The 24,151-nt window shown below is 44.5% G+C and overlaps 1 protein-coding gene across 6 annotated transcripts in view; it reads left to right on the forward strand.

The window, feature by feature from the left end:
- Nucleotides 1-16,490: 16,490 nt before the first annotated feature.
- Nucleotides 16,491-24,151, forward strand: part of LOC149126767 (uncharacterized) — a 37,082-nt gene continuing 29,421 nt past the window's right edge. The window contains exons 1-4 of one of the 6 annotated variants that reach the window (XM_089334355.1): nucleotides 16,504-16,821; nucleotides 18,523-18,606; nucleotides 19,453-19,571; nucleotides 21,035-21,308. In XM_089334355.1, coding sequence (XP_089190481.1) covers nucleotides 16,785-16,821; nucleotides 18,523-18,606; nucleotides 19,453-19,571; nucleotides 21,035-21,097 — 303 coding nt within the window. In that variant the 5' untranslated portion in view covers nucleotides 16,504-16,784 and the 3' untranslated portion in view covers nucleotides 21,098-21,308. Of the gene's footprint in view, nucleotides 16,822-18,522; nucleotides 18,607-19,452; nucleotides 19,572-21,028; nucleotides 21,309-24,151 lie in introns of those variants that run through there. The other 5 variants (XM_089334354.1, XM_089334356.1, XR_016234727.1 and 2 more) reach the window with 5 other exon arrangements.

Below are 24,151 nucleotides of genomic sequence, written 5' to 3' on the forward strand. Positions count from 1 at the left end.
CAGTCAGAAAGACTACAAAGAGCTGACCTAAGGACAATAAAAGCACAGTTTCCCAGAGCCTTTCCCCACAGTGTAAACAACCGGGTGTAGCCCACACATACTGCTGGGGGTAGAAGGAAAAGTCAGAGGACATTTTAAAAATTGAGTCTGAGGACAATTTTGATGTACATGAAAGTAATGTTTTAATCCCCATTGGCTGGATGCTATAAAGGGAGCAGCAGGAAGGGGCAGGACAGAAAATGTCTTTCATTTCCAAGGGGCAGTGTTTTTAGCAACACTGCTGGGAGCTATTCCTTCCCGCCCAAAAGCACAGGGGTGAAATAAATTGCTGCTCTTAGCAGGTTGTGAGGAGAAACCAAAGTGGCCAATGGACGGCTGGGACCAGTGTAAGAGGGAATTCAGGCACTGAGAATAAACCACAGATGTCAGGCTGAGAAGTGTGTGGGGCAGTTGCTGCTTGGGTATTCTTCCTGAAGCCCATGGCCATCTCTGCCTTCTGTTTCTCAACCCTTCCTGGCTGTCCCTGAGGCCCTGGCCATCTTCTTTCTGGCTTGGTACATGCTGTGTTTCCCTTCAAAGAAAATCCAGGCTATCTATGATGGGTTCCAGCAGCCTGCTGTCTCCATTTCTTCAAGTGTCCTTTGTATGTTTTCTCCCTCATCTCCTAGAGGAGTAGGTATCTCCTACTCGCTCCTGGTGAACACTTGCACCTGCATTCTTCATCTTCTACTCTTCACAGGGGCTGGCTCCATTCGTTGTCTCCTCTTTCAAGTCCCCAGCCTCTTCTTGTTCCCTTCAGTGACTATGAAATGCATTCAATCCTCCTAAGTTGAGAAAACCTCTCCTTTACTTGTGTGATAACTCCCACTGTCTACAGGAACCACCTTCTTCTATTCCTTCCCTTCTAGAAGCATCTTGGAAGAACATATTGCATTTGACAGGGTCATTTCTGTACCATCTTGCAGAAATCCATTTTTGAGCCTACCATTACACTGAAGCCATCTGATCCAAGGAGATAGCCAAATTTGGAGGATATTTTCTAGTTCATGTCTTAGTTGACTGTGGGCTCATCCTGCGAGGGCCACACTGTCGGGATGGTGGGGTGGTGGCATTCTTCGACAAGAAGCACTGGAGACAGTTTCAGTGAGCATGTCCATTATTAGGCACAAACTTTTATAGGGCAGGCAAAGGGCAGTAGCTAGCCCAGGGTAGCAACACTAATTCTATAGGAGAAAGCCAATACTGGCACTGCTATGCTTTTCCAATTAGCTTGAAGGTCACATAGCCCATGTAGCCTTCCAGGTGATCTTATGGATCTATCTAGCTGACAATTGCAAACTCCTCAACAGGAAGCAAGGGTGGGAGAAATGTGCCTGGGGCCCCTGCCGCCTGCCAGCAGTCAGGTCATACGTGGGTCTCAGTGTGCTGAGTCTTCACCAGGGTTTTTCCTAGGGGCCATAGTGTGCCACATCCTCTTGACCTCCTGCCTAGGTTAGGCAGGAAGTCTTCCAGCCAGTCACAGGGTCACTCGCAGTTGACAGTGCTGTGGTACTAGGTATTGCCCTCCTTGAAAATCAGCTCTTCTTAGACTTCCATGCCACTGTAGATTCTCTGCCTAAAGAATATTATTTGGGGGCTGGCATTGTGGAGAAGTGGGTAAGGCCACCACCTGCAAATCTAGCAACACATATTGGCACCAGTTCATTTCCCAGCTGTTCAACTTCTGATCCACCTCCCTGCTAAAGTGTCTAGGAAAAGCAGTTGAAGATGTCCCAAGTGTTTGGGTCCCTGGCACTTATCTGGGAGACCCAGATGAAATTCCTAGTTGCTGGCTTTGGCCTGGCCTAGCCCTGGCCATTGCGGCCATCTGGAGAGTGAACCAGCAGATGGAAGATCTCTCTCTCTCTCTACGACTACTCTCTGTAACTCTGCCTTCCAAAAAATAAATAAATTTTTTAAAAGATAATATTGTAACACGAGCTGATGTCTCCCAAGTAAATACCTGAAATTTTTATCTTTCCCTTATATTCATATCCCACATGTCCACATATCCCACATATTCAGCAGGCTCAAAGTTAAATTGATCCATCAGCTCTATTGCTCTCCCCAATTTCTCCTCTTTAGCTTCTTTCATTCTTTACTGATAATTCACCTAAAGTTTCTTTTTTAAAAAAAGATTTATTTATTTGAAAGGCAGAGTTACAGAGAGAGAGAGAGAGAGAGAGAGAGAGAGAGAGAGATCTTCCATCCACAGCTTCACTCCTCAAATGGCTGCAATGGCCAAGGCAGAGACAGGCTGAAGCCAGGAGCCAGGGACTTCATCTGGGTCTCCCATGTGGGTGGCAGGGACTCAAGTACTTGGGCCATCTTCTGCTTCTTTCCCAGGCATATTGGCAGGGAGCTGGATCATAAGTAGAATAGCCAGGACATGAACCAGCACTCATGGAATGCCAGCATCACAGGCAATGGCTTAACCCACTACACCACAATGCCAGCCCCACAGCTAAGGTTTCTTGAAGCACTGTAGGTGGTTGGTTCTGAGCTTGCAGGGATAAACAAGACCTCAGAGATCAGAGGGAAGAAAGACAAGAGAATAGGTAAGTTCTAGTTTAACAGTGGAAGCAAACCCAGAAGTACATACAACATGCAGAGGTAGCATGGAAGAGGCAATGATTGTCTAGAGGTCTAGATCAGAGTAAGAATGGGATTAGCTCAGCGGTACCAACAAATGCTCCCAAAGATAAACTAGATAGTCCTTCCCTCTCAGAGCTGTTGGTCTGTATCAGTCAACACCACCACCTCTCCCCACCCCCCACCCCACCAGTGCCCTGGCCTGGAGAGGTTTCTTACATCTTGTACATCTTCAGTTCTAGAACCATCTTCTACTTCTAATTAATTCCTGTCAGTTGGGGCCAGCACTGTGGCATGGTAGGTTAAGCCTCTGCCTGTGGCATTGGCATCCCATATGGGTGCCAGTTCATGTTCCAGTCCAGCTCTCTGCTTATGGCATGAGAAAGCAGTAAAAGATGGCCAAGTGCTTGGGCCCCTGCATGCACGTAGGAGACCCAGAGGAAGCTTCTGGCTCCTGGCTTCGGATTAGCCCAGCCCCTGCCTTTGGAGAGTGAACTGGCAGATGGAAGACCTTTCTCTCTGTCTCTCCCTCTCTCTGTCAATAACTCTGCCTTTTAAATAAATAAATAAATAAAATCTTTTTAAAAATTCCTGTTGGTTCTACATGCAAATGTATCTCAAAATTTATTTCTTGGACAATTCCTCTCCTAACTGGCCTGATTCTATTTCCTTCCTATTCTAACTGCATGAGAACAAGGAACATATCCACTGTGTTCACTTCTGTGTCCCACCTGGTTAGCTTAAGACCTGAACTTAATGGGCGCTTTGTGAGTAGATGTTGAATGTAAGAACACTTAAGAATCATATTGTTAATCACTAAGACTCATCATACCCCTTTAATCTATGAATCTTCAGTGCTCCTCATTACGTTGCTTGGGGACCAGAGCCCTTTACAATAGGTCCCTGTAGATTTGGACCAGTCTCACTTTCATCAGTTCCTCTTTTTACCCTCACATTAACCGCAGGCAATTCCCATTGACCTGTCAGCAGACCTAGCCTGACCTTGCAGGCTTCCAGATCTTTGATTGCATTGTTTTCATCCTTGAAATGCATTTACTTTCCTAGTTCTTAAGACAGACTTCTATTCATTCTTTAAGATTCAGCTCAAGCATCTTAATTTCTCCCATTCATCCTTTCTGACCATATGAGGTCACAGCTTGTCCTTGACCTTCCCTTGGAGTCTCACAATACTATCACTAACCATCTCTTGGAAATATGTATTCATCTTCCTCAATAAAACTGTGCCTCCTAGAAGACAAGGACAGGGAGTCAGAGCAAAGAAATCCACCTAATTAGCATGCAGCAGTGTCTCTCTTGGGTCAGAGAGAAAAGCAGAAGTACAAACAAATGCAGGCTGATCTGAGCTGTTCCTTCTACTGTACACATGTTGCTGTCTTCTTGGGTGAAATGATATTACGTTTATATGAGAAGCCAGTCAAGTGTGTAATATATTTAGAAAGATTTCTATCAAAACGGTTCCGATTTTTAAAAATATTTGGGAGCTTACAGAGGATAAGCTCTAATTATCTAAAGGCTCATTGGTATGGAACATCCCGCTGCCTTGCACAGCTAGATGAATGGATATATACAAAGGTTACAAAGCACACAGCGATACCTTCAGACCACACACAAAATGACAAATTCCACTGGGACGATCTGCATCATGAAGCCCCAAAGGGGAACTAGAAAGACCACGGATAAAAGCTGCAAAACTGGGGGTTCTGTAAAAACATCCAGCAGGAGAAGCGAAGGGAGGTGGCGGTGCGGGGAGGACAGAGTCCTAGAGACCTGAGAGCGAGCTTTCTTCTTTCAGACATCAAGGGAGGCTGTAGGAAAGTGTTTTCAAAACCACGATATTTAGCATACTTTTGACTCTCTTGATTTGCAGAGCATGATTATGAATATTAACTAATCGATCAACCTGCAGAACTCTCTTTAGCACTTAGCAACACCGGATCCTGATTACAATGCAACAAGCATGCCTGGTGAAGCACATAAAATCATGTGGTTGGGTCCCAGCCCTCAGTATCAGTGAGATGGAAATTGGTCGAGATTTGGCCTTGCACCACTGTCTTCCACGTTCTGGAACCTTAATGGGATGAGTTCAATGGCTAAAGAATAGAAGCTTTCAGTTTTAAAAGTTAACTTTTTTTAAAGCTCTATTTATTTGAAAGGCTGGCAAGGCAGAGCAACAGAGAGAGAGAAAGAGAGAAAGAAGGAAAGAGAGAAAGAGAGAAAGAAAGAGAGAAAGAAAGAGAGAGAGAAAGAGAGAAAGAGAGAAAGAGAGAGAGAGAGAGAGAGAATATTTCCTACCCATTGGATAACTCTCCAAACAGCCACAACAGCCATGTCTGGGTCAGGCTGAAGCCACGAGCCAGGAACTCCATCAGGCTTTCCTATGTGGGTGGTTTCCTATGTATGTTCTTCCAAGATGCTTCTAGAAGGGAAGGAATAGAAGAAGGTGGTTCCTGTAGATGGTGGGAGTTATCACACAAGTAAAGGAAAGGTTTTCTCAATTTAGGAGGATTGAACGCATTTCATAGTCACTGAAGGGAACAAGAAGAGACTGGGGACGTGAAAGAGGAGACAACGAATGGAGCCAGCCCCTGTGAAGAGTAGAAGATGAAGAATGCAGGTGGAGGTGTTCATCTTCCACTGCCTTCCCAGGCACATCAGCAGGGATCTGGATGGGAAGCAGAGTAGCCGGGACTTGAACCAGCACCCTACTATGGGATACCAGCAGTGCAAGCTGCAGCCTAACTCACTGCGTCACAATGCCAGCTCCAACTACTTCTTTTCTTTGATTTTTTAAAAGGATTTAATCATTTATTTTGAAAGTCAGAATTACAGAATGAGAGAGAGAGAGAGAGAGAATCTTTCATCTGGTTCACTCCCAAGATGGCTGTAATATACAGAGCTGAGCCAGGTCAAAGCCAAGAGTGAGAGCTTCATTCGGGTCTCACACGTGGGGGCCCAAATCAGCTGCTTTTCTCAGGCACATTAGCAGGGAGCTGGGTGAGAAGTGGAGCAACTGGAGCATGAACCAGTGCCCATATGGAATGCCGGCATTATAGTAGGTGGTGGTGACTTCATCTGCTAAGCCACAATGCCCCCCCCCCACTACTTTTAATGTGGTTTTAGACAACGATACAGGATCTTACAATTTTATAGGTTTAACATTAGCAAAAAAAACTGAAAAGCAAGTTTATACAAAAAATAATAGCTATCATAGTGACATGCACCTGTGGAAAATGCCATGAGGGTGATGGATGAAGTTCTGAGAAATGTTGAGTAAGAACAATGCTCACTGTTTTCCGACTTATGCTTATCTATTTCATCTTCATGTCTATAGCTAAGTGGTTATACATATGTGAAGGTTTTTTTTTCCTGATGTGGTATTAAAGGAAAAGAGACAGGCAAGGGGGGATGATGAGAATAAAGGGAGTAGATAGGGAAGACCTTACACACAGGTTCTAAAGATCCATAAAAGAAAAGTAGCAGAACTAGTCTTCTTTGAAATCAGTGTAAACAAGAGTCTGCAGCTCCAGTCGACTCGGAGTCTGACTCTCTTGAGTGGCCCGCAGAGGCAGGCATCTTGTTTCTGGAGGGCCACTGAAAAACAGCAGCCACCGGCGTTCTTCTTGCCAGCATTTTGCACAAATGGCACAAAGCAGGGACCCCATCTAGCACCAGGCACTGCCACTGGGCACGGAGAGCCCAGTTCTCTTAGAGGAGACAGTTTCTGGAGGTGTTGACCAAAAAAAAAAAAAAAAAAAAAAAGATACTTTTAGTAGAATACTTTGTTTTTTATTTTATTTTTTTTTAATTTATTTTATGTATTTGAAAGGCAGAGGGACAGAGAGCTAGGGAGAGACAGAGGTCTTCCATCTGTTGGTTCGTTCTCCAAATGGCTGGGGCTAGGCCAGGCCGAAGCCACAGCTTCTTCTTGTTCTCCTACATGGGTGGAGGGGCCCAAGAAGTTGGATCATTTCCTGGGCCATTAGCAGGGAACTGGATCAGAAGCAGAGCAGCCAGGACTTCAACCTGTGCCTATATTGGACAGCTTAACCCACTATGCCACAACAACGGCTCCTGAACTTTCTTTTAGAAAGAATTTAACAGAGAAACTGCAATGACAAACAGAAGAGAAGTGGTGACACACAGATAAGTATCAATTCTGAAAAAGATTGTAGAAGCAGGTGCCAGGAATTAGATCTGCCAGAATAAAGTCCTAGGACTGGACATTTCAGTCACAAAGGGGTGCTCCGGGATCTCCTTAGGAGTTGGGTAGTTTCTCATCTCTCAGCTTCATCTCTGATCAGTCCAGCTCAAACAGTCCATTCTCTCAGCCTGGCCGGTACCTCCTTCTCTCAGAAGATTTCTCTGGTTCTAGTGGCTAAGTCAGATCTAAAGCTCTGACTCCCATAGCACCCTTTCCCTCCCCATCTCCCTTATCAATTCCTTTGTTAGGTCCTACAGCACCCACTATGTTCTAGTGACTGTTCTAGGCATTCGCGTTAACAGCAGCAGGACCCCTGGTCCATGGAGTATCCATGGTGAGAGGGGAGATGGAGATCAAATCACAGTCTCTCTCTCTCAAAGCTGCCCAGCACAGAAGTTGTTTTTTTTTTTTTTTTTTTTTTTTTTTTTTTTTTTTTTTTGACAGGCAGAGTGGACAGTGAGAGAGAGAGAGACAGAGAGAAAGGTCTTCCTTTTGCTGTTGGTTCACCCGCCAATGGCTGCCGCGGCCAGCACACTGCGGCCAGCGCACCGCGCTGATCCGATGGCAGAAGCCAGGTACTTATCCTGGTCTCCCATGGGGTGCAGGGCCCAAGTGCTTGGGTCATCCTCCACTGCACTCCCTGGCCACAGCAGAGAGCTGGCCTGGAAGAGGGGCAACCGGGACAGAATCCGGTGCCCCGACCGGGACTAGAACCCGGTGTGCCAGCGCCGCAAGGCAGAGGATTAGCCTAGTGAGCCGCGGCGCTGGCCAGTACAGAAGTTCTATAATAATAACATAAATGGCCAGAGAAGGCCTCTGGAAGGTATCTCATTTCAGCCTGAGATGTTGATGACACAAAGACAGTGGGAATGGAAAGATCTGGGAGGCTAGTGGCAATAGCCTATGCAAAAGTTCTCAGATAAGGAAGAACTTTCAGGCATTTCAGCTGCAGAAACAGGGCCGGGGCCGGTGCTATGGTGTAGCAGGGTAAAGCCGCCGCCTGCAGTGCTGGCATCCCGTATGGGCACTGGTTCAAGTTCCAGCTGCCTCACTTCCTATCCAGCTCTCTTATAAGGCCTGGGAAAGCAGTAGAAGATGGCCCAAGCCCTTGGGCCCCTGCACCAGTGTGGAAGAACTGTAAGAAGCTTCTGGCTCCTGACTTCAGATCGGCACAACTCTGGCCATTGAGGCCAATTGAGGAGTGAACCAGAGGATGGAAGACCTCTCTCTCTCTCTCTTGATCTCTCGATCTCTCGATTTCTTCTGTGTAACTTTGCCTTTCAAATAAATAAATAAATCTTAAAAAAAAAGAAAAGAAAAGAAACAAGGCCAACAGGGCTCAAGTCCACAAAATACCTGGAGGGTCTTGGTGGGGTTAAAGGGGAAGGCAGGAGCCAGGTCTCATGGGGCTTTTTCAGCCATGGTAAGGCTCACAGATTTCATTCCAAGAGCTATCGGAAGCTACCTGCATACACGATGGGGTGAGAGAGTCATTAAAGTTACCCGCAGAGCCGTTTTCAAACTCACTTGATTGCCAAACATTCTGGTTCCTCAGGTCTGGGGGGAGGAGGGTGCTCGTAGACATCAGACTTGACCACAGCCAACCTCTATGCTCTCCTCACTCACCCTTCATTTCCCTGCCCTGGCCCAAACTGCCCCACACCCCTGTGTCCCACGGCTGCTGTTGGTGGATCAACCCCTCCTTCATGTTTGCAGCTAAATTCAATCAGATCAAGTCCTGTTAACATGATCGGCTCAATCGCTCCTGACATGGAACCTCTCTCCTTCCCCACTGCCAGCTGCCTTTGTTCGGAATTCATCTCTCCCCTGACATTGGTCATCGTCTCCTAAACTTGCCCTTGGTCTTGATGTGCCAAGCATCTTCCACACTGCACTCAGTGTGGAAGCATGGCCACAGTGGTGAGCCAGTCTCTAGGCAGGCGGGGGAGGGAGACGGCATCCTGACACTGTTTTTCAGACTTTGGCAGCCTTCTTGCAGGTTAAATACCACTGCTAGTTCTCTGTTTTCACAGGATAAATCTCAAGTTCCTAGCATGCTTTATCAGATCTTTTGGAATCTGCCTCGAATGATGTTCTTGACACCTCCCTAACACCTTACTTCCTACAAGGACTTCTTGCTTCTAGGATACCTTCTGTGTCTTCTCACAAGTTCTTTCCCTACTTACCTTGCTCTGAGTGAAGTAAGTTACCTTTTTAATTTGTAAAATTTATTTAAGAGAGAACACACACACACACACACACACACAATGGAGAGAAAGCGTTCCCATCCACTGATTCACTCTCCAAATGTCCTCAATGGACAGGGCTGGGACCAAGGCCGAGATGGGAACTGTCCCAAGGCAGTTTGACTTACCCAGCTCTTGAGAGGACTTTGTAGAGGCTGGCTTTTGTCAGGACAGCTGCTTGCCCAATCTCTTGGCTTTTCATATCAAAACCTGATGCCATTTGGGGTGGACTGGCCTCCTTAATACCAGAACGCTGTGTAAATCAGCCTTTGGTTGGCTTGCACCTGTCGCTACATGGTTCCTGTTGCCTAACTCACTTTTTCTTGGTCTCTGTTAAGGTAGACCACAGAAGCAGCCTCTAGGACGTCAGTCAAGGGGATGTTCAGTTCTACCCTTAATCTCTGATGGCCTGAGCTAGAAGGCATGTTTTGACAGAGGTTTTTTTTTTTTTTTTTTTTTTTTTTTTTTTTTTTTTTTTTTGTGAGACAATGCAATGTCCATGCGGAGAGGCAAGTCTTTTAGATAAGATCAAAAGGTGATGATCAGTTTACCTAATTGTCTATACATTTTGGTGACATTAATTTGTCAGAGAGCAACTTTATTTTTTCTTTTCTTTTCTATTTATTTAAGTTATATAAGTTTCATATATTTCATATATACAGATTTAGGAACACAGGCTTCCCCTCCCTCCCACCCACATTCCAATCCTCACCTTGACCTTCGATTCCCATTCTTAATTCTTACAATGATCTATCATCAGTTTACTTAGTGATCATATTGTTAGCCCTACTCTAAGTACAGGAGTTCAGCAAATAGTATGAAGAGAAAGAAGGCAAAACAATTTGAAGCAAAACTAAAGATTGTTCCTCATTGGAAGAGAAAAGATCCATTCTTCAAATGTCTATTTCTCTGGAATACATTACATTTCAGGTGTAAAGAACAGCTTTAAATTGGACTTTAGAGGGAGTAATGAGCAGTATACTACACCTTTTTAGATATTATCTTTAGATCAATATTATACTTTTATGATTGTAAATGCCTAACACAAGTGCAACTTGCTTGATGAGCAAACACAAACACAAACGTATCAATGACTTAAAAAATACATTTTTAGGGGCCGGCGCCATGGCACAGTAGGTTAATCCTCCTCCTGCAGCACTGGCATCTCATATGGGCGCTGGTTCTAGCCCTGGCTACCCCTCTTCCAGTCAAGCTCTCTTCTATGGCCTGGGAAAGCAGTAGAAGATGGCCAAGTCCTTGGGCCCCTGCACACATGTGGGAGACCAGGAAGAAGCACCTGGCTCCTGGCTTTGGATCGACACAGCTCCATCCGTTGCAGCCATTTGGGGAGTGAACCAATGGAAGGAAAATCTTTCTCTCTGTCTTTCTCTCTCACTGTCTGTAACTCTAACTCTTAAAATAAATAAAATCTTTTTAAAAATACATTTTTGGAGCCAGTGCCGTGGCTCATTTGGTTAATCCACCACCTGCGGTGCCGGCATCCCATTTGGGTGCTGGGTTCTAGTCCCGGTTGCTCCTCTTCCAGTCCAGCTCTCTGCTGTGGCCCGGGAGGGCAGTGAAGGATGGCCCAAGTGCTTGGGCCCCTGCACTCGCATGGGAGACCAGGAGGAAGCACCTGGCTCCTGGCTTTGGATCAGCGTAGCTCCAGCAATGGCAGCCGTTTGGAGGAGTGAACCAACGGAAGGAAGACCTTTCCCTCGGTCTCTCTCTAACTCTAACTGTCAAATAAAAAAAAATTAAAAAATGCATTTTTAGTTTTTCTCTATCAACAGATTTAGAGCATCCTATTTACCAGAGATTTATTTAAGTCACATATACCAAAAAGGTAATTTGTGTTAATTTAGCAGTTTTATATGAGTGTCTTTTTATCCACAAGCCAATCAAAACAGTTTTTAATAATTTTTATATAGACATGAAACTACACATAACATATACATGTAACATGTATTATATATAATATATATAACAGACATTATAAGACTGAACAATAAATCAGTTTTGGTAATAGTTTTTGAACTACTTTTGAAATGATCACTTATTGATTAGAATTACCTTTTGTTTTTAGTAACCTGAATTAACCACACTCTTTTAGTTGGAACCTGTAGTTTATTGTTTTTTTTTTTAATTTTTTTTTATTTTTTGACAGGCAGAGTGGACAGTGAGAGAGAGAGACAGAGAGAAAGGTCTTCCTTTGCCGTTGGTTCACCCTCCAATGGCCGCCACGGCCGGTGCGCTGCGGCCGGCGCACCGCGCTGATCCGATGGCAGGAGCCAGGAGCCAGGTGCTTTTCCTGGTCTCCCATGGGGTGCAGGGCCCAAGCACCTGGGCAATCCTCCACTGCACTCCCTGGCCACAGCAGAGGGCTGGCCTGGAAGAGGGGCAACCGGGACAGAATCTGGCACCCCAACCGGGACTAGAACCCGGTGTGCCGGCGCCGCAAGGCAGAGGATTAGCCTAGTGAGCCGCGGCGCCGGCTGTAGTTTATTGTTAAACTTTAGTTTTAATCTGTTTACAGAGCTGTCTCAAAGAACTTAATACAATATAAGTCATGGGACCTAGATGAGGAAACATTTAAACATAGAACCAATGATATTTTCATTTTTATGACAGTTTATTTGGTTTGGTTTGGTTTTGGAGACTTGAAAACACTTATTAAGAGATAATTAACAAGAAGCACCTGTTTACATAGTATTTGAGAAGGCACCTGAAGGATTTTATAAAGCATTTCTCTTTTTTAGGCCTTTGGGCCTTTTCATTAAGATAACTATTATTACCAATAACAACACAACAAGATCATTAGACTCTAGTAACTTTGGACATTTGTATTAGTATATTTTATGTTTGTATAACTTAAAGTTTAGTACCATTTTACAACTTGACAGTACTTTTTTCATGATTTTACCACTATTTTTATTTTTGTGTGTTCCCTTCCAAATGCATTAGACTTTTTATATAATCACACTCATATCGCAAATACTATGCTGTGTATTACTGTCAGCTCAAAAGTTTGCTCTTCATTGTGAAGTCATCATAATTGCTCTGTTAATGGTTACATTTATTTACTTATTTATTTATTTATTTTTACTATTTTGGGGCATTCAGCTCTATGTCATATGTCCTCAAAAGTTGAACATTTCTTCTTCCAATATTTTCCTTGAAATATTCTATTGAAATCATTTCCTTATGATAGAATCCTACAGCTGACATGACCTGAAAAACAGGTGTATAATAATAAGGCACAGTGGGTTAAAGTCCTGGCTTGAAGTGCCGGCATCCCTTATGGGCGCCAGTTCTAGTCCCAGCAGCTCCTCTTCCGATCCAGCTCTCTGCTGTGGCCTGGGAAAGCAGTGGAGGATGGCCCAAGTGCTTGAGCCCCTGCACCTGCGTGGGAGACCCGGAAGAGGCTCCTGACTCCTGGCTTCGGATCAGCGTGGCTTTGGCTGTTGCAGCCATCTGGGGAGTGAACCAGCGGATGGAAGACCCCTCTCTCTGTCTCTACCTTTCTCTGTAACTCTTTCAAATAAATAAAGTAAATCTTTACAAAATAATAATAATAAAACATTTTGTATGAGTTCACATGTTTTTGAAAAGCTCCACAAAAAATCACCAGCTGAGTAAAGATGCCAATTTTATGGGAGCTCCTTCCATTCAGTAGGAGCATTTATGTTTTATTACTAAAATTTTGCTGACAGTACTTTTAATATAATCTAAAAAGCCTAATTAATTGGTGTCTCTATAAGAGAGACAGTTCCAGGGGCCCAACTGAAAATATCAAAGTCCAAAGAATTTGGAACTTTGAGTTTCTGAATGTCTGTCAGGAATGTCAAGAAGGCTTAAAATATCCAACTGCAACAGGATTCCTTAGCATCATGACACAAGGTAGACCAGATTTCGTCATTGCTATAAAGTGATCACTCAAATATGTTAAAATAAGTACATATTTAAACAAACCACAACGCTTTTAAAACACGGCTGTTTTTAAACAATTAGAACTTAATGAGACAGAACACAAAAATTATCTTAGTAGGATACAAAGACTATTTTCAAATATGTACTAACATGTATTTTTAAAACCTCATTTTTTAACAGAGATCAGATTTTAATTTTGTATCAAAGAAAAATAGATTGATAGTTTTTGTATTTAAAAAAATTTATAACCTTTTATGACTTTCTCACACCTTTTGTAACTTACTTAAACTTTCAAATCTTTCCTGTTTTAGTCTAGAGTAAACTAGCCATTAGGACAAAGTAATTTTTATATGTCATGTCATTTTTTAATTTAAAAAATCTCTCTCAAACTTTTTCACCAAGAAACACACTTTTATCTTTGCTACCTTTTTATCTGTTTTTTATTTAGTTTAAAATAACCCATTTAAAATCTCTAAGACTTTTTTGATTAAAAGAACATACCGAATTTTAACCTTAGTTACTTTTAAGCAGTCTTGAATTATTTTTATTTATAGACAGTTTATGAAAACCTATTTGTCAACAAATCCAAAGTTTTTTATAGAATATAAGCTATTAAGAGTACTTAAATTTACATTTAGACACATTTATCTCATTTACCTTTAATTTCCAATTAGCAATTACACACAGATGACTTAAGATGTTGATATTATATCTTATCTGAACTAAGGTCAAAACTACATTATATGGAATTTTTAAAATTTTTATAAAACTCTGGAAATCACTGATATCAACCTGAGATCTATTAAATGGCCATTTTTTATTTAGTCTCAGGAAGACAAGCAAGGTTGCTATAAAACACCACCCTTTCTTTTTTTAAGGCAGTGAATTTTAGATTTATAATATCCAGCTACAGCCGAACCAAATTAGCACAAGAGTCATTACCCTGGCATTTTATGTGTGAGATTGTTTTGTCTCTCTTTTTTTTTTTTAAGATTTATTTGTCTATTTGAAAGAGCTACACAGAGAGAGGAGAGGGAGGGAGGGAGGGAGGGAGGGAGGGAGGGGGAGAGAGAGAGAGAGAGAGAGAGAGCCTTCCACCTGATGGTTTACTCCCCAATTTGCCAAAATGGCCAGAGTTGCGCTGATCCGAAGCCAGGAGCCAGGAGCTTCCTCCGGGTCTCCCACGCGGGTGCAGGGGCCCAAGGACTTGGCCATCTTCTACTGCTTTCCCAGGCCACAGCCGAGAGTTGGATCAGAAGTGGAGCAGCCAAGTCTCAAACCGGTGCCCATATGGGATGCCAGCGCTTCAGGCCAGCGCGCCAACCTGCTGTGCCACAGTGCCGGCCCCATACATATGTCTCTTTAGATTTTAGATTGAATTTGAGTCTAGTTTTCACCTAACAAGCACCTTAGGCTGACACCAGTCAACAGTCAGATACCTAGGACCCTCTCTGAAACAAATATGTATTCAAGCAGCTGCCAGACAGCTTCCAAGGCTACTGTGGGCCAGGGGCCAGTGTGCCACACGGGCGAGAAACCCACTGGAGACTGGGAGATTTTAAGTATCACTGCCCCAGGCTGAGAGACAAGTGAGCTTCCTCCTCCACTCTCAGTAAAGGGGTGGCACTAGCACACCACACACCAAAGAGAGGAAAAAAAGCTTATACTGCCTCTCTCTCTCTCTCTAAAGAAACTGCAGCCAAAGGGGAAGGGAGTGGGATTTAACCCTTTAGGTCCTTATACAAGCACAACAGAAGTTTGGTTTTATAACCTGATGGTGGATTTTAGGTTACAAAAGATGATGTCAATTTCACAGCAGTAGGAAGAACTGGACTCCATCTTCTTATAAGCCCCAGTGTGAACACAGATTGTGTGCTCAGCTCGCAGCTGTTTGAGCTGTCTACCAGGCCTGCCAGGTGTATTTTCTCCATTTACCACTGCTTTTCATCTCATATCAGAACTCTTTTTGCATGGAGACGAGAACCTATTCCACCATCTCTGCTAACAGTACGTCACCAAGGCTGTCTGGGCACCGGCTTCCAGATCTGCAAGACCTACCGCATGCCATGCAGGAGGCCACGGCAATCAATGAAGAGAGCATCTGTGAAAACGCAGCACCAAGCATGGAATAATCTACCTCCCCACTTCCTTCACCTGCCCTCACACCTGTCCCTGCACACCGCGCCCATGACATCGGGGCACTCACCGGAAGCAGCTGTTTTGTTTTGCTTTACAGATTCTGTGAATGTGCAGAGCCTGCCCTGCTCATGCCCTGCTCCCACAGGGCCCAGGCCCCAGTGTGGCTCTCAGGCCACCCACAATTCATCTGGCTCCTTGCCAAGCTCTGCTCTTTGGGTCAGAGCTGGGAGCCCTGGGGAAAGTCACCCGCCTGCCACCCAGTACCTGAGAGCTGTGGTTTCATCTTTGCATTCCACTCTGGTGTCTTACAAGATTCCTAGGGCAACTCTGGGGGTTGATCAGGCTCCCCTTCTGCCATCTGTGGCAGGTCCTCCAAACCAATTGAACTCAGGTTCTTACCTGTTCTGCTGGGTGGTGCTCCTGAGGCTAGTTCCTGTGCCCATTGGGTTCCATTGCGCTCCCAGGATTGGAGTCCTTATACACTGGGGGAGAACCCCCCCCCACTCCAGAGCAACTGGTCTGTTGGAGCCAAAGGACTTTGCCGCTGATGCCAGGAGCCTCACGCCTCTGGAGACAAAAGAGGTGGAAAACCCACCATCTGGTCCAGAACGAGCCCCCAGAAAAATGTAGCAGGATTTGTGTATCAAGACAAGACATAAAGACCTTTTCTTTGTTGTTGTCATTTGTTTGTAAATGATTTATTTATTTGAAAGGCAGAGTTATAGAGAGGCGGAGGCAGAAAGAGAGAGAGAGAAAGGTCTTCCATCTGCTGGTTTACTCCCCAGATGGTCTAAATGGCTGGAACTGGGCCAATCTGAAGCCTGGAGCCAGGAGCTCCTTCAGGGTCTCCCACGCAGATGCAGGGTTTCAAGGACTTGGGCCATCTTCTACTGCTTTCCCAGGCCATAGCAGAGAGCTGGATTGGAAGTGGAGCAGCAGGGACTTGAACTGGCACCCATATGGGATGCAGGCACTGCAGGTGGCAGCCTTACCCACTATGCCACAGCGCCGGCCCTGACACCAAGGCCTTTTAACAGGAAGTAGTCTTCTATTATGCCAGTTAAGGCCCAGGTGGAATTTTTTATCCAAAATCCTGAGCCCTGAACAAAGAGGGTTATTTTCTTATACATGGTTTTAGCCTCTTTCTCTCTTATATGGTTACCTGCATACCTTTGATTGGATATTCTGATGTTACATGGCGGCCGCAGGATTGATTCAATATTGTGCATGTACACGTAGTTACTTAAGATGCTTTTCTTTACGCACACACTGCAGTCTGGCAAGGGTTAATATCATTGATCAGTACTAACAAGCAGAACCTGAAATGGTTACTTATGAGCAGATAGGGACTCCGTTGAAGCATTCATAGGCAAGTAGGTAACAACCACATCTCATTCCCAGGCCAGAGGCCTCCCTTTTTCTTCTTCTGACCTTGGGAAGGCCTCCACCACATTTTAATCATGTCAATTAGAAACAAGTGTAATTAAAAGACAAAGGCCTCTGCCACGCCTCACTCACAGCTTTAAACACTGTGAGGTGATGCTAAGTGGGGATAATCTTGGCACAGTCACAGCATCTGAAACTGAACGACTTCATTTCTCAAGTAGTTTGCCAAAATGGGGAAAATAGAAGCAAGCAGCCACCGCTTCAAAGGTGAGTGGTTTCCTCTTTTTCAAGGAGTTCCCAGCCCCTTTAAGAGATATGCAAGGTCCTCAGGGAACACGGTAAATGCTGATTCCTTTTAGTTTAACCCCAGGTAGGACAGCCTTTGGCACTTTTTGGGGGAGTTTGCCCAATCCAATGCTCTGCTAAGAAGATGCTAATGAAAACGTGGCAGTATTTATGTTTGGCTGAGTCAAAGCAAGAGGGTCAGTGATATCTGGAAAAAGGATGTCAGTCTATCCCCCTCAGGCAGAGGTTTTCCCAATGTAATCACAGAGCGGAATGTAGCAAGCAAAGGCTGAGCGGCAGATGCTTGATGCATGATCACACTGAAACCCAACCAGAGCCCAGGGAGCTGGACTGCTACTGCACAGAGAAGACCTCTGTGTTGCTGTCTTGTGTTGATCTACTGGGTCCATCTTTGCCTGGTCAGTGGGAAGGCAGCTTCATTGAGTTAAATTGCCACCCTGAGACTGAACCCCCATAATGTAAAGGCAGGACCCAGCCTTATGTCTGTCTCAGCCCAAGGTGTCCTCACCTGCCCTTTATCAAAACAAATTCACTGACTTGAGGGAGTGATCCAGCTGTTCCTACAAGGTTCTAATCACCACACTCAAAGAGTCATTTGCTTCTCCAACAGATAAGAATCTGCTGGCCAGTGCTGTTGTGGGCTGGTTTGTGTAGGGGAATGCCAGGTCCAGGTAGAATGTAGTAACCACCTTCATGTAATTCTCAGACCAATTGGAATCCACCTGGCCATCATAAATTTCCTAAAGAGCATAGCATCACTGACCAATCAAAGGAAGGTCATGAGCACCAATGACCAACGATGAACTTGGACATGAGCTGATGACACACCTCTCAGCCCCAATTTCAATCTATAAGAACCTACATCCCTAACTCCCTGGGAAGCCCAGGAATTAAGCAACAGCTGGCTGGTTTCTTGCAATAAGTACCTACTTTCCGCCATCACCCCAGTGTCAGTGATGGCTTTCTGCATGTTGGGCAAGTGGTCCAAGTTTGGGTGTCTTACAGCAACACCTCCAACTAGTTGGGGGTTTATATTTTTCATCTATAAAACAGGTTTCTGTAAGTATGAGACTGAGTTCTGATGAACCAAAGATTGCAGGCAAGGGAATTGAACAGATGCTACAGACCTTAAGCAGTGCCTGAAGATTGCACAGGAGTTCAGGGGAGGAGTTAAGAGACAGGGCAGTGCTGTATCAACGGGGTTGCTGATGTGCACAGGGCAGAAGATCGCTTCAGGGGCAGTGAGCAAACCTGTTTGGTAGGAGAGCTAAGTCTGACCATATCTGTCACTTCAATCTTTTAACTGCTAACATCAATCAAGACTCTTCTACTGGTGTAGCACTGTATTTGGAGTCTAGCAAGGTAGAGCAAAGAAGCATAGTTTATGTCCCCCTCAAAACCATTGCCTAATGGAGGAACCAGACCTGTATACAAATTCAGAGCAATATGATGGATGCTATGGGGAGAGGTATAAGTAGTGCCTTAGAGGCACACAGAGAGGATGACTTGACTGCCCAAAGCAATCACAGACACCTTCCTGGAAGTGCTGACAATTGCACAACTCCTACAGATAAACGGTAGCACACTAAGTAAGGCAGGAAGAGTGCTGCAAGCAGACTATGAACCATCAGCTGTTTACAGTTTCCTTAATGCTTCACACAGATACCAGCCTCATTTTCAGCCCACTCTTTCTGCTCGCTACCCTTCATGTTGCTGAGCCTGGAATGCCAATTCCTCCATGTCAAGGTGCAGTACCCACTCCCTCTGAAGCTTTCTGTGTCTCTTCCCTATCTCCCTTAGTTGCAAAAATGATGTTGATGCCGTGATGTCTGAGCTCTCTGGAGATGAGGCAAGACTGGGCCTGGCAGGGGAAGGGGTGGCAGGGACGCATGGAGAAGATTAGGGCTCTGTCCCCCAAAACATCCCAGGAACATGCAATGCCAAGCAAGCAAGTGGCTGTCACTATTTGGGAATTCCAATGCACCTGTGTTTGCACCAACTTAGCATAGATGTGAGGGGACTTTGGAAAGTTTGTGTGAAAATGAAAATCAAAAGATAAGCGTATTTGGGTGCAAAAAGTATTGAAATCCATGCATAGTTTTTTCATAACATGCATTTCCACCAACTTTTGAAGGCCCCACATACATGTAATTATTTCTTCTGTGTTAGTTGTATTGCACCAAGTAGGCAATAGTTGGCTGTATATTTCATTGTATCTCACTAGACAATAAGCTCCTCCACCGCAATGGGAGCCGAGTCTCACATTCTTCTGTGGGTAGCACAACCTACGGCCTGGGGCACCCTTGGCAGTCCCAGTTCCACCAATTACGCTTTGGCCTACCTAGAAGTTTCCCATTAACCAGTCCTGTGCTAGAAAAAAAATCCATCCACTCCATTGCAGACACCCAGAAAATGTTTGACGAGTTGATTTTTTCCAAGTGTCTATTACCCACCTGGTCTTCGAGGCAAAATGTCTCAGAGCACTGCCTTGTCTATGACAGCAGCTCACAGGCTTTCCCTGGATTCAGCACCATTGGTTTCACGCAGGTGACTCTTAACACTATGTCTCTATCCATTGTTCTCTAACCTTAGGCACTGAAACTCAACGTGTCCAGAATTTATCCTCACCACCTTTCCCTGGTGCCTGTCGTCTCTCCTTCAGTCCTGATCGTGGTGGCTGGCATATGCTTGGCTGCTCAAGTCAACACCAGGTGAGCCATCTCACCCTCCTCAGTAGAGTCACAATAGCATTTACCATACAAAATGCTGAACCCCGGGAGTAAAAGGAAGTGTTAATAGCAATTACTCCAGTATGCCAAGGAATGTTCCAGACAAACCACGACCTCCAGTGACACTGCCTCTTTCTTTCTCTTACTATCTCCTCCCCACTAAGTCCTGTAGATTCCACCTCCTAAATATGCTACCCCTAATTCAGATTGTCATCTCTGTTTAGCTTGTGTCGAGGGCCTCCAAACTCATTGCCTTTCGAGCAGTCTTTCAGTTTTCAGTCTGTTTTCCACCTAACAGAGGGGTCTTTCTAAAACATATACTTAGTCGTCTCATCTTAGAAACTCTTAGTGATCTTGCTAAAATCCATACTCCTCAACTTGGTCCTCATTTACTTCTTCCACATCATTTCTCATTCCCCTTATCTCTTTTTGCCTTGGGGGTTATGCTATGACCAGGTTGAAGTTCTTGAAGTTCCTTGCAAATGCTGAGTTCTCTCATCTTCCAGCCTCCACCTCTGTTCTTCCCAGTGCCTGAAGCCTTTTGCTCACCTTCACATCTTTCCTATGGTGAACTCTTCTTTATCTTTCAGCTCCTCTCTGATCTGACCCCCAGAGCTCACACCTAGCTTCCACCCAGCAACTGGAAGGGCTCAGCTAAAACAGAAATCTAACCAGATAACTTCTCTGATCAAACAATTCAGTGGGTTCTGGTCTTCTAAAACATAAAATCCAAGCTCCTAATAGATCTCAGAAAGCATGGGTGTCTCTTTTACCTTTGCTCATGATGTGTTTAGAAAGCTCATATATATTTTGGGAGGCTGTAGGGTTTGAATCTTTGTTCTTATTAGCTGGGTGATCTTGGGAAATTTTCTAACCAATTTTCATCTTGCATTAGCTTCAGTATAATGGAGATGGTCTATCTATCTCAGAGAGGTTTTGTGATGATGACATGAATTAGCATTTTAAAAGTGCCCATAATAAACTCTCACCGAATTTAGTCATATTGCCGTTGCCATTGATATTCTAGGTATCATCTCCTTTGAGAAATTTTGTTCAGCTCAGTGTTCCATTCATTCATTTATTGAGCCCCTCCAGAGTTCCAGAGACTCTGCTGGATAAATAAATTAATCCTTATTAGTGGTAATTATATCACTTTGCTATAATGTACCAAAATCACCTGTTCTTATGTCACCTTCTCCCATGTGACTGTAGGATTCTCAGAAGCAGAAATGTGTGTACTCGTTTTTGCTCTCCCAATGCCTAGTATACTTTCTGGCACATAGTAGATTTTCAATTAATATTTGTTAAAACTGAACAAATGCCATAATTTATTAGTCTAATTTTACTCAACTCTTGGCAAATATTTTGCAGACAAGTCTCAAATTCAGAACAATCAATTTATGTCAGTTCTAAAATCTCTTTTTCTGTTGTTATTTGAGAATCAGGGAGAGAAAGAGAAAGAGAGAACGCTCCCATCTGCTAGTTCATTCCCAAAATGCCTACAATAGCTGGAACCGGGCCAAGCTGAACCTGGGAGCTGGGATGTAAATTCAGGATCTCCATGTGGCTGGCAGGAACCCAATTACTTGACTCATCACCACTGTCCTCCAGGGTCTGCACTGGCACAAAACTGGAACCAGAGGTAGACATTCAGTTGTACTTTTCCTTACCCTAGGCTAAGCACCCACCTCTAAAATTTTTTCTTATTTCTGCTATGCTGAAGAAAATAAAAATGTTACTGTACTATTTGTCTATTATTACTCTTGATTTTAGACATCTAAAAACTTTAGAGATAAAATATGCTACAGTATCTTCTAAGTTATGGACAGAGGTGAAGCATTTATTTTTGCTAGCTTTTGTTAGTAAGCTCCATAAAAAATATTATTGTGTACTTCTCTGGAAGCATCAATAATAGTCTTGTATTGTAGACAAATTTCAGCAAGAATTACCAAAACGGGATTCCATCCATCTACCCTTCTTAGTCTCTCTTCTTCTCCTCCTCCTCCTCCTCCTTCTTCTTTTTCAGTAAAAGGGATAGCAGGTGCAGGCTGAGACTTTCCTATCTGATATTCCCTTTTTTTAAAAAAGATTTTTTAAAATGTATTTATTTGAGAGGAAGAGTTACAGAGGGAGAGACAGAGAAAGGTCTTCCTTCTGCTGATTCACTCCCCAAATGTCTGCAACAGCCGGAGATGCGCTGATCCAAAGCCAGAAGCTAGGAGCTTCTTCCGGGTCTCCTGTCGCTCCCCATCTTCGTGGAGGAACGACACAGGACCCTGCGCTGTTCTTTTGTCTGCTCGGCCCTCCCCGGGTTTGCTGCTGGTTCTTCCTGGGTTGGCTACCGTCCCTTCCACCTCCGTGGAAGGGCGGTTCCCCCTGCCACATTCCCCACTTCCGCAGGGGAGCGGCACACCGCCGGCCGGCTCTCTCGGGGGCTGCTCAGATGTTCCTTCAGATAGATGTTCCCCTTAGATGTTCCTGGTGCATGTTGTCTCTCTCCTCCCTTATAGTCCTCTTCCGCCAATCCCAACTCAGCTGCCCACACGCCGAGTACGCTGCTCTCCTCCAATCAGGAGCAGGTCCTGCAGCTTGTCAAGTTGGTGAAAGGCAGCTGGGTAGAAGCTGTTTCTCCTCTCCCAGCGCTATATTGTGGGAGAGCAGATGCATAGAATAAGTCTTAATTCCAGTAACTTAGTCTAGTCCGGGTTGCTCCCCACAGTCTCCCACATGGATGCAGGGGCCCAAGGACTTGGGCCATCCTCTACTGCTTTCCTAGGCCATAGCAGAGAGCTGGATTGGAAGAGGAGCAGGTGGGACTAGAACTGGTGCCCATATGGGATGCCGGCATTGCAGGGGGAAGATTAAGTCAGTGTGCCACAGCACTGGTCCCTTGCTCTCTCTTCTTTCCTCCACCGTTTTGTCTATCCCTCCCCTTCTCTCCCTCTCTCCCTCCCTCCATCTATCTATCTATCTATTCACTCATCCATTCACTAATTAACATCAACTAAGTTTAGACTCTATGAACAGAACAGTGTTTGGATACTAAAGTCTTGTGAAATTCAAGTATGTTTTCATCATTCATCAGAATTTTCATCATTTGAAGTAGAAGCAAAAGGAAAGATAATAGGGAAATCTAATCCTCTTCAACAGATTGGTTATTGACATTTTTAACTAATCACAAACACTTTCATCATAACTTATATTTAGTATGCCATACTTGGGGAAAAATTACCTTTTTAAGAAAGAAAAATATTTTTATGTTACTTTGAGAAACAAACTTGAGGAAACAGATAAAAGTTGCAGAAATCTGGAATAGGCATTGTGGCACTGCAGGTAAGCCACTGTTTGGGACACTCCAATCCCGTATAGGAGCACTGAATTCAAATTCTATCTCTATTTCAATTCAGCTCATTGATAATACACATCCTGGGGGCATCAGATGATGCTCAAGGACTTGAGTTCCCTGTCACCCACATGGGAGACCCAGATGGAGCTGCCTCTTGGCTTTGGCCTGGCCCAGACCTGGCTGTTGTAGCCACCTGTGGAGTGAACCAGCAGGTAGAAGATCTCTCTCTCTCTCTCTTTGTGTGTTTTTTGTCTCGGACTCCATTTCTGTGTGTGTGTTTCTCTGCCTTTCAACTAAATTTTAGAAATTAAATAACTAAGCAATAAAAGAAAGTGCTTGGAATTTAGTGGAGTTAGCACCTTGGGATCTAATGAACAAATGTGTGGGGAGCAACTCGAACTAGACTAAGTTACTGGAATTAAGACTTACTCTATGCATCTGCTCTCCCACAATATGGCGCTGGGAGAGGAGTAAACAGCTTCTACGCAGCTGCCTCTCGCCAACTTGAGTGATGACCTGCAGGAGCTGATCCCGCTCCTGATTGGAGGAGAGCAGCGTACTCGGCGTGTGGGTAGCAGAGTTGGGATTGGTGGAAGAGGACTATAAAGGAGGAGAGACAACATGCACGAAGAACACCTGAGGAACATCTGAGCAGCCCCCAAGAGAGCTGGCCGGCGGTGTGCCGCTCCCCCGCGGAAGTGGGGAAAGTGGCAGGGGGCACCGCCCTTCCTCGGAGATGGAAGGGTCGGTAGCCAACCCGGGAAGAACCAGCAGCAAACCTGGGAAGGGCCGAGCAGACAAAAGAACAGCGCAGGGTCCTGTGTCGTTCCTCCGCAAAGAGGGGGAGCAATACAAATGAAGAGAGATGATCACTGTATGTTCAACAGTGAATTTCCCATTTCTCACTTAAAAAATAGTAATGATCCCAGTGCCATGGTTCTAATAACATCAATAAATCCAACTCCCCAAATCAACCTAAATTGACCTGGAATAATCACAAAGAATACCAGACGTAGTAATAGGGAAAACGTTTACCAGGAACTCATTCTGCATTTGCACACATCAGAAACAGCACATCCAGAAACATGTTCTTCTAAGAAAATCCCACAAGAACAGTTCTACCATCACAGTTCATGGTGTTTAGCTTTTTTGAAGTCTCATCTGTTCCAGATAAAAATTTTTCAAAATTTCTGGCCTCAATATGTCATTTCCTGCA

Source organism: Oryctolagus cuniculus, chromosome 5 (assembly GCF_051225735.1).
Source record: "Oryctolagus cuniculus isolate XC-2025 breed Fujian yellow rabbit chromosome 5, ASM5122573v1, whole genome shotgun sequence".
Classification (NCBI taxonomy): Eukaryota; Metazoa; Chordata; class Mammalia; order Lagomorpha; family Leporidae; genus Oryctolagus; species Oryctolagus cuniculus.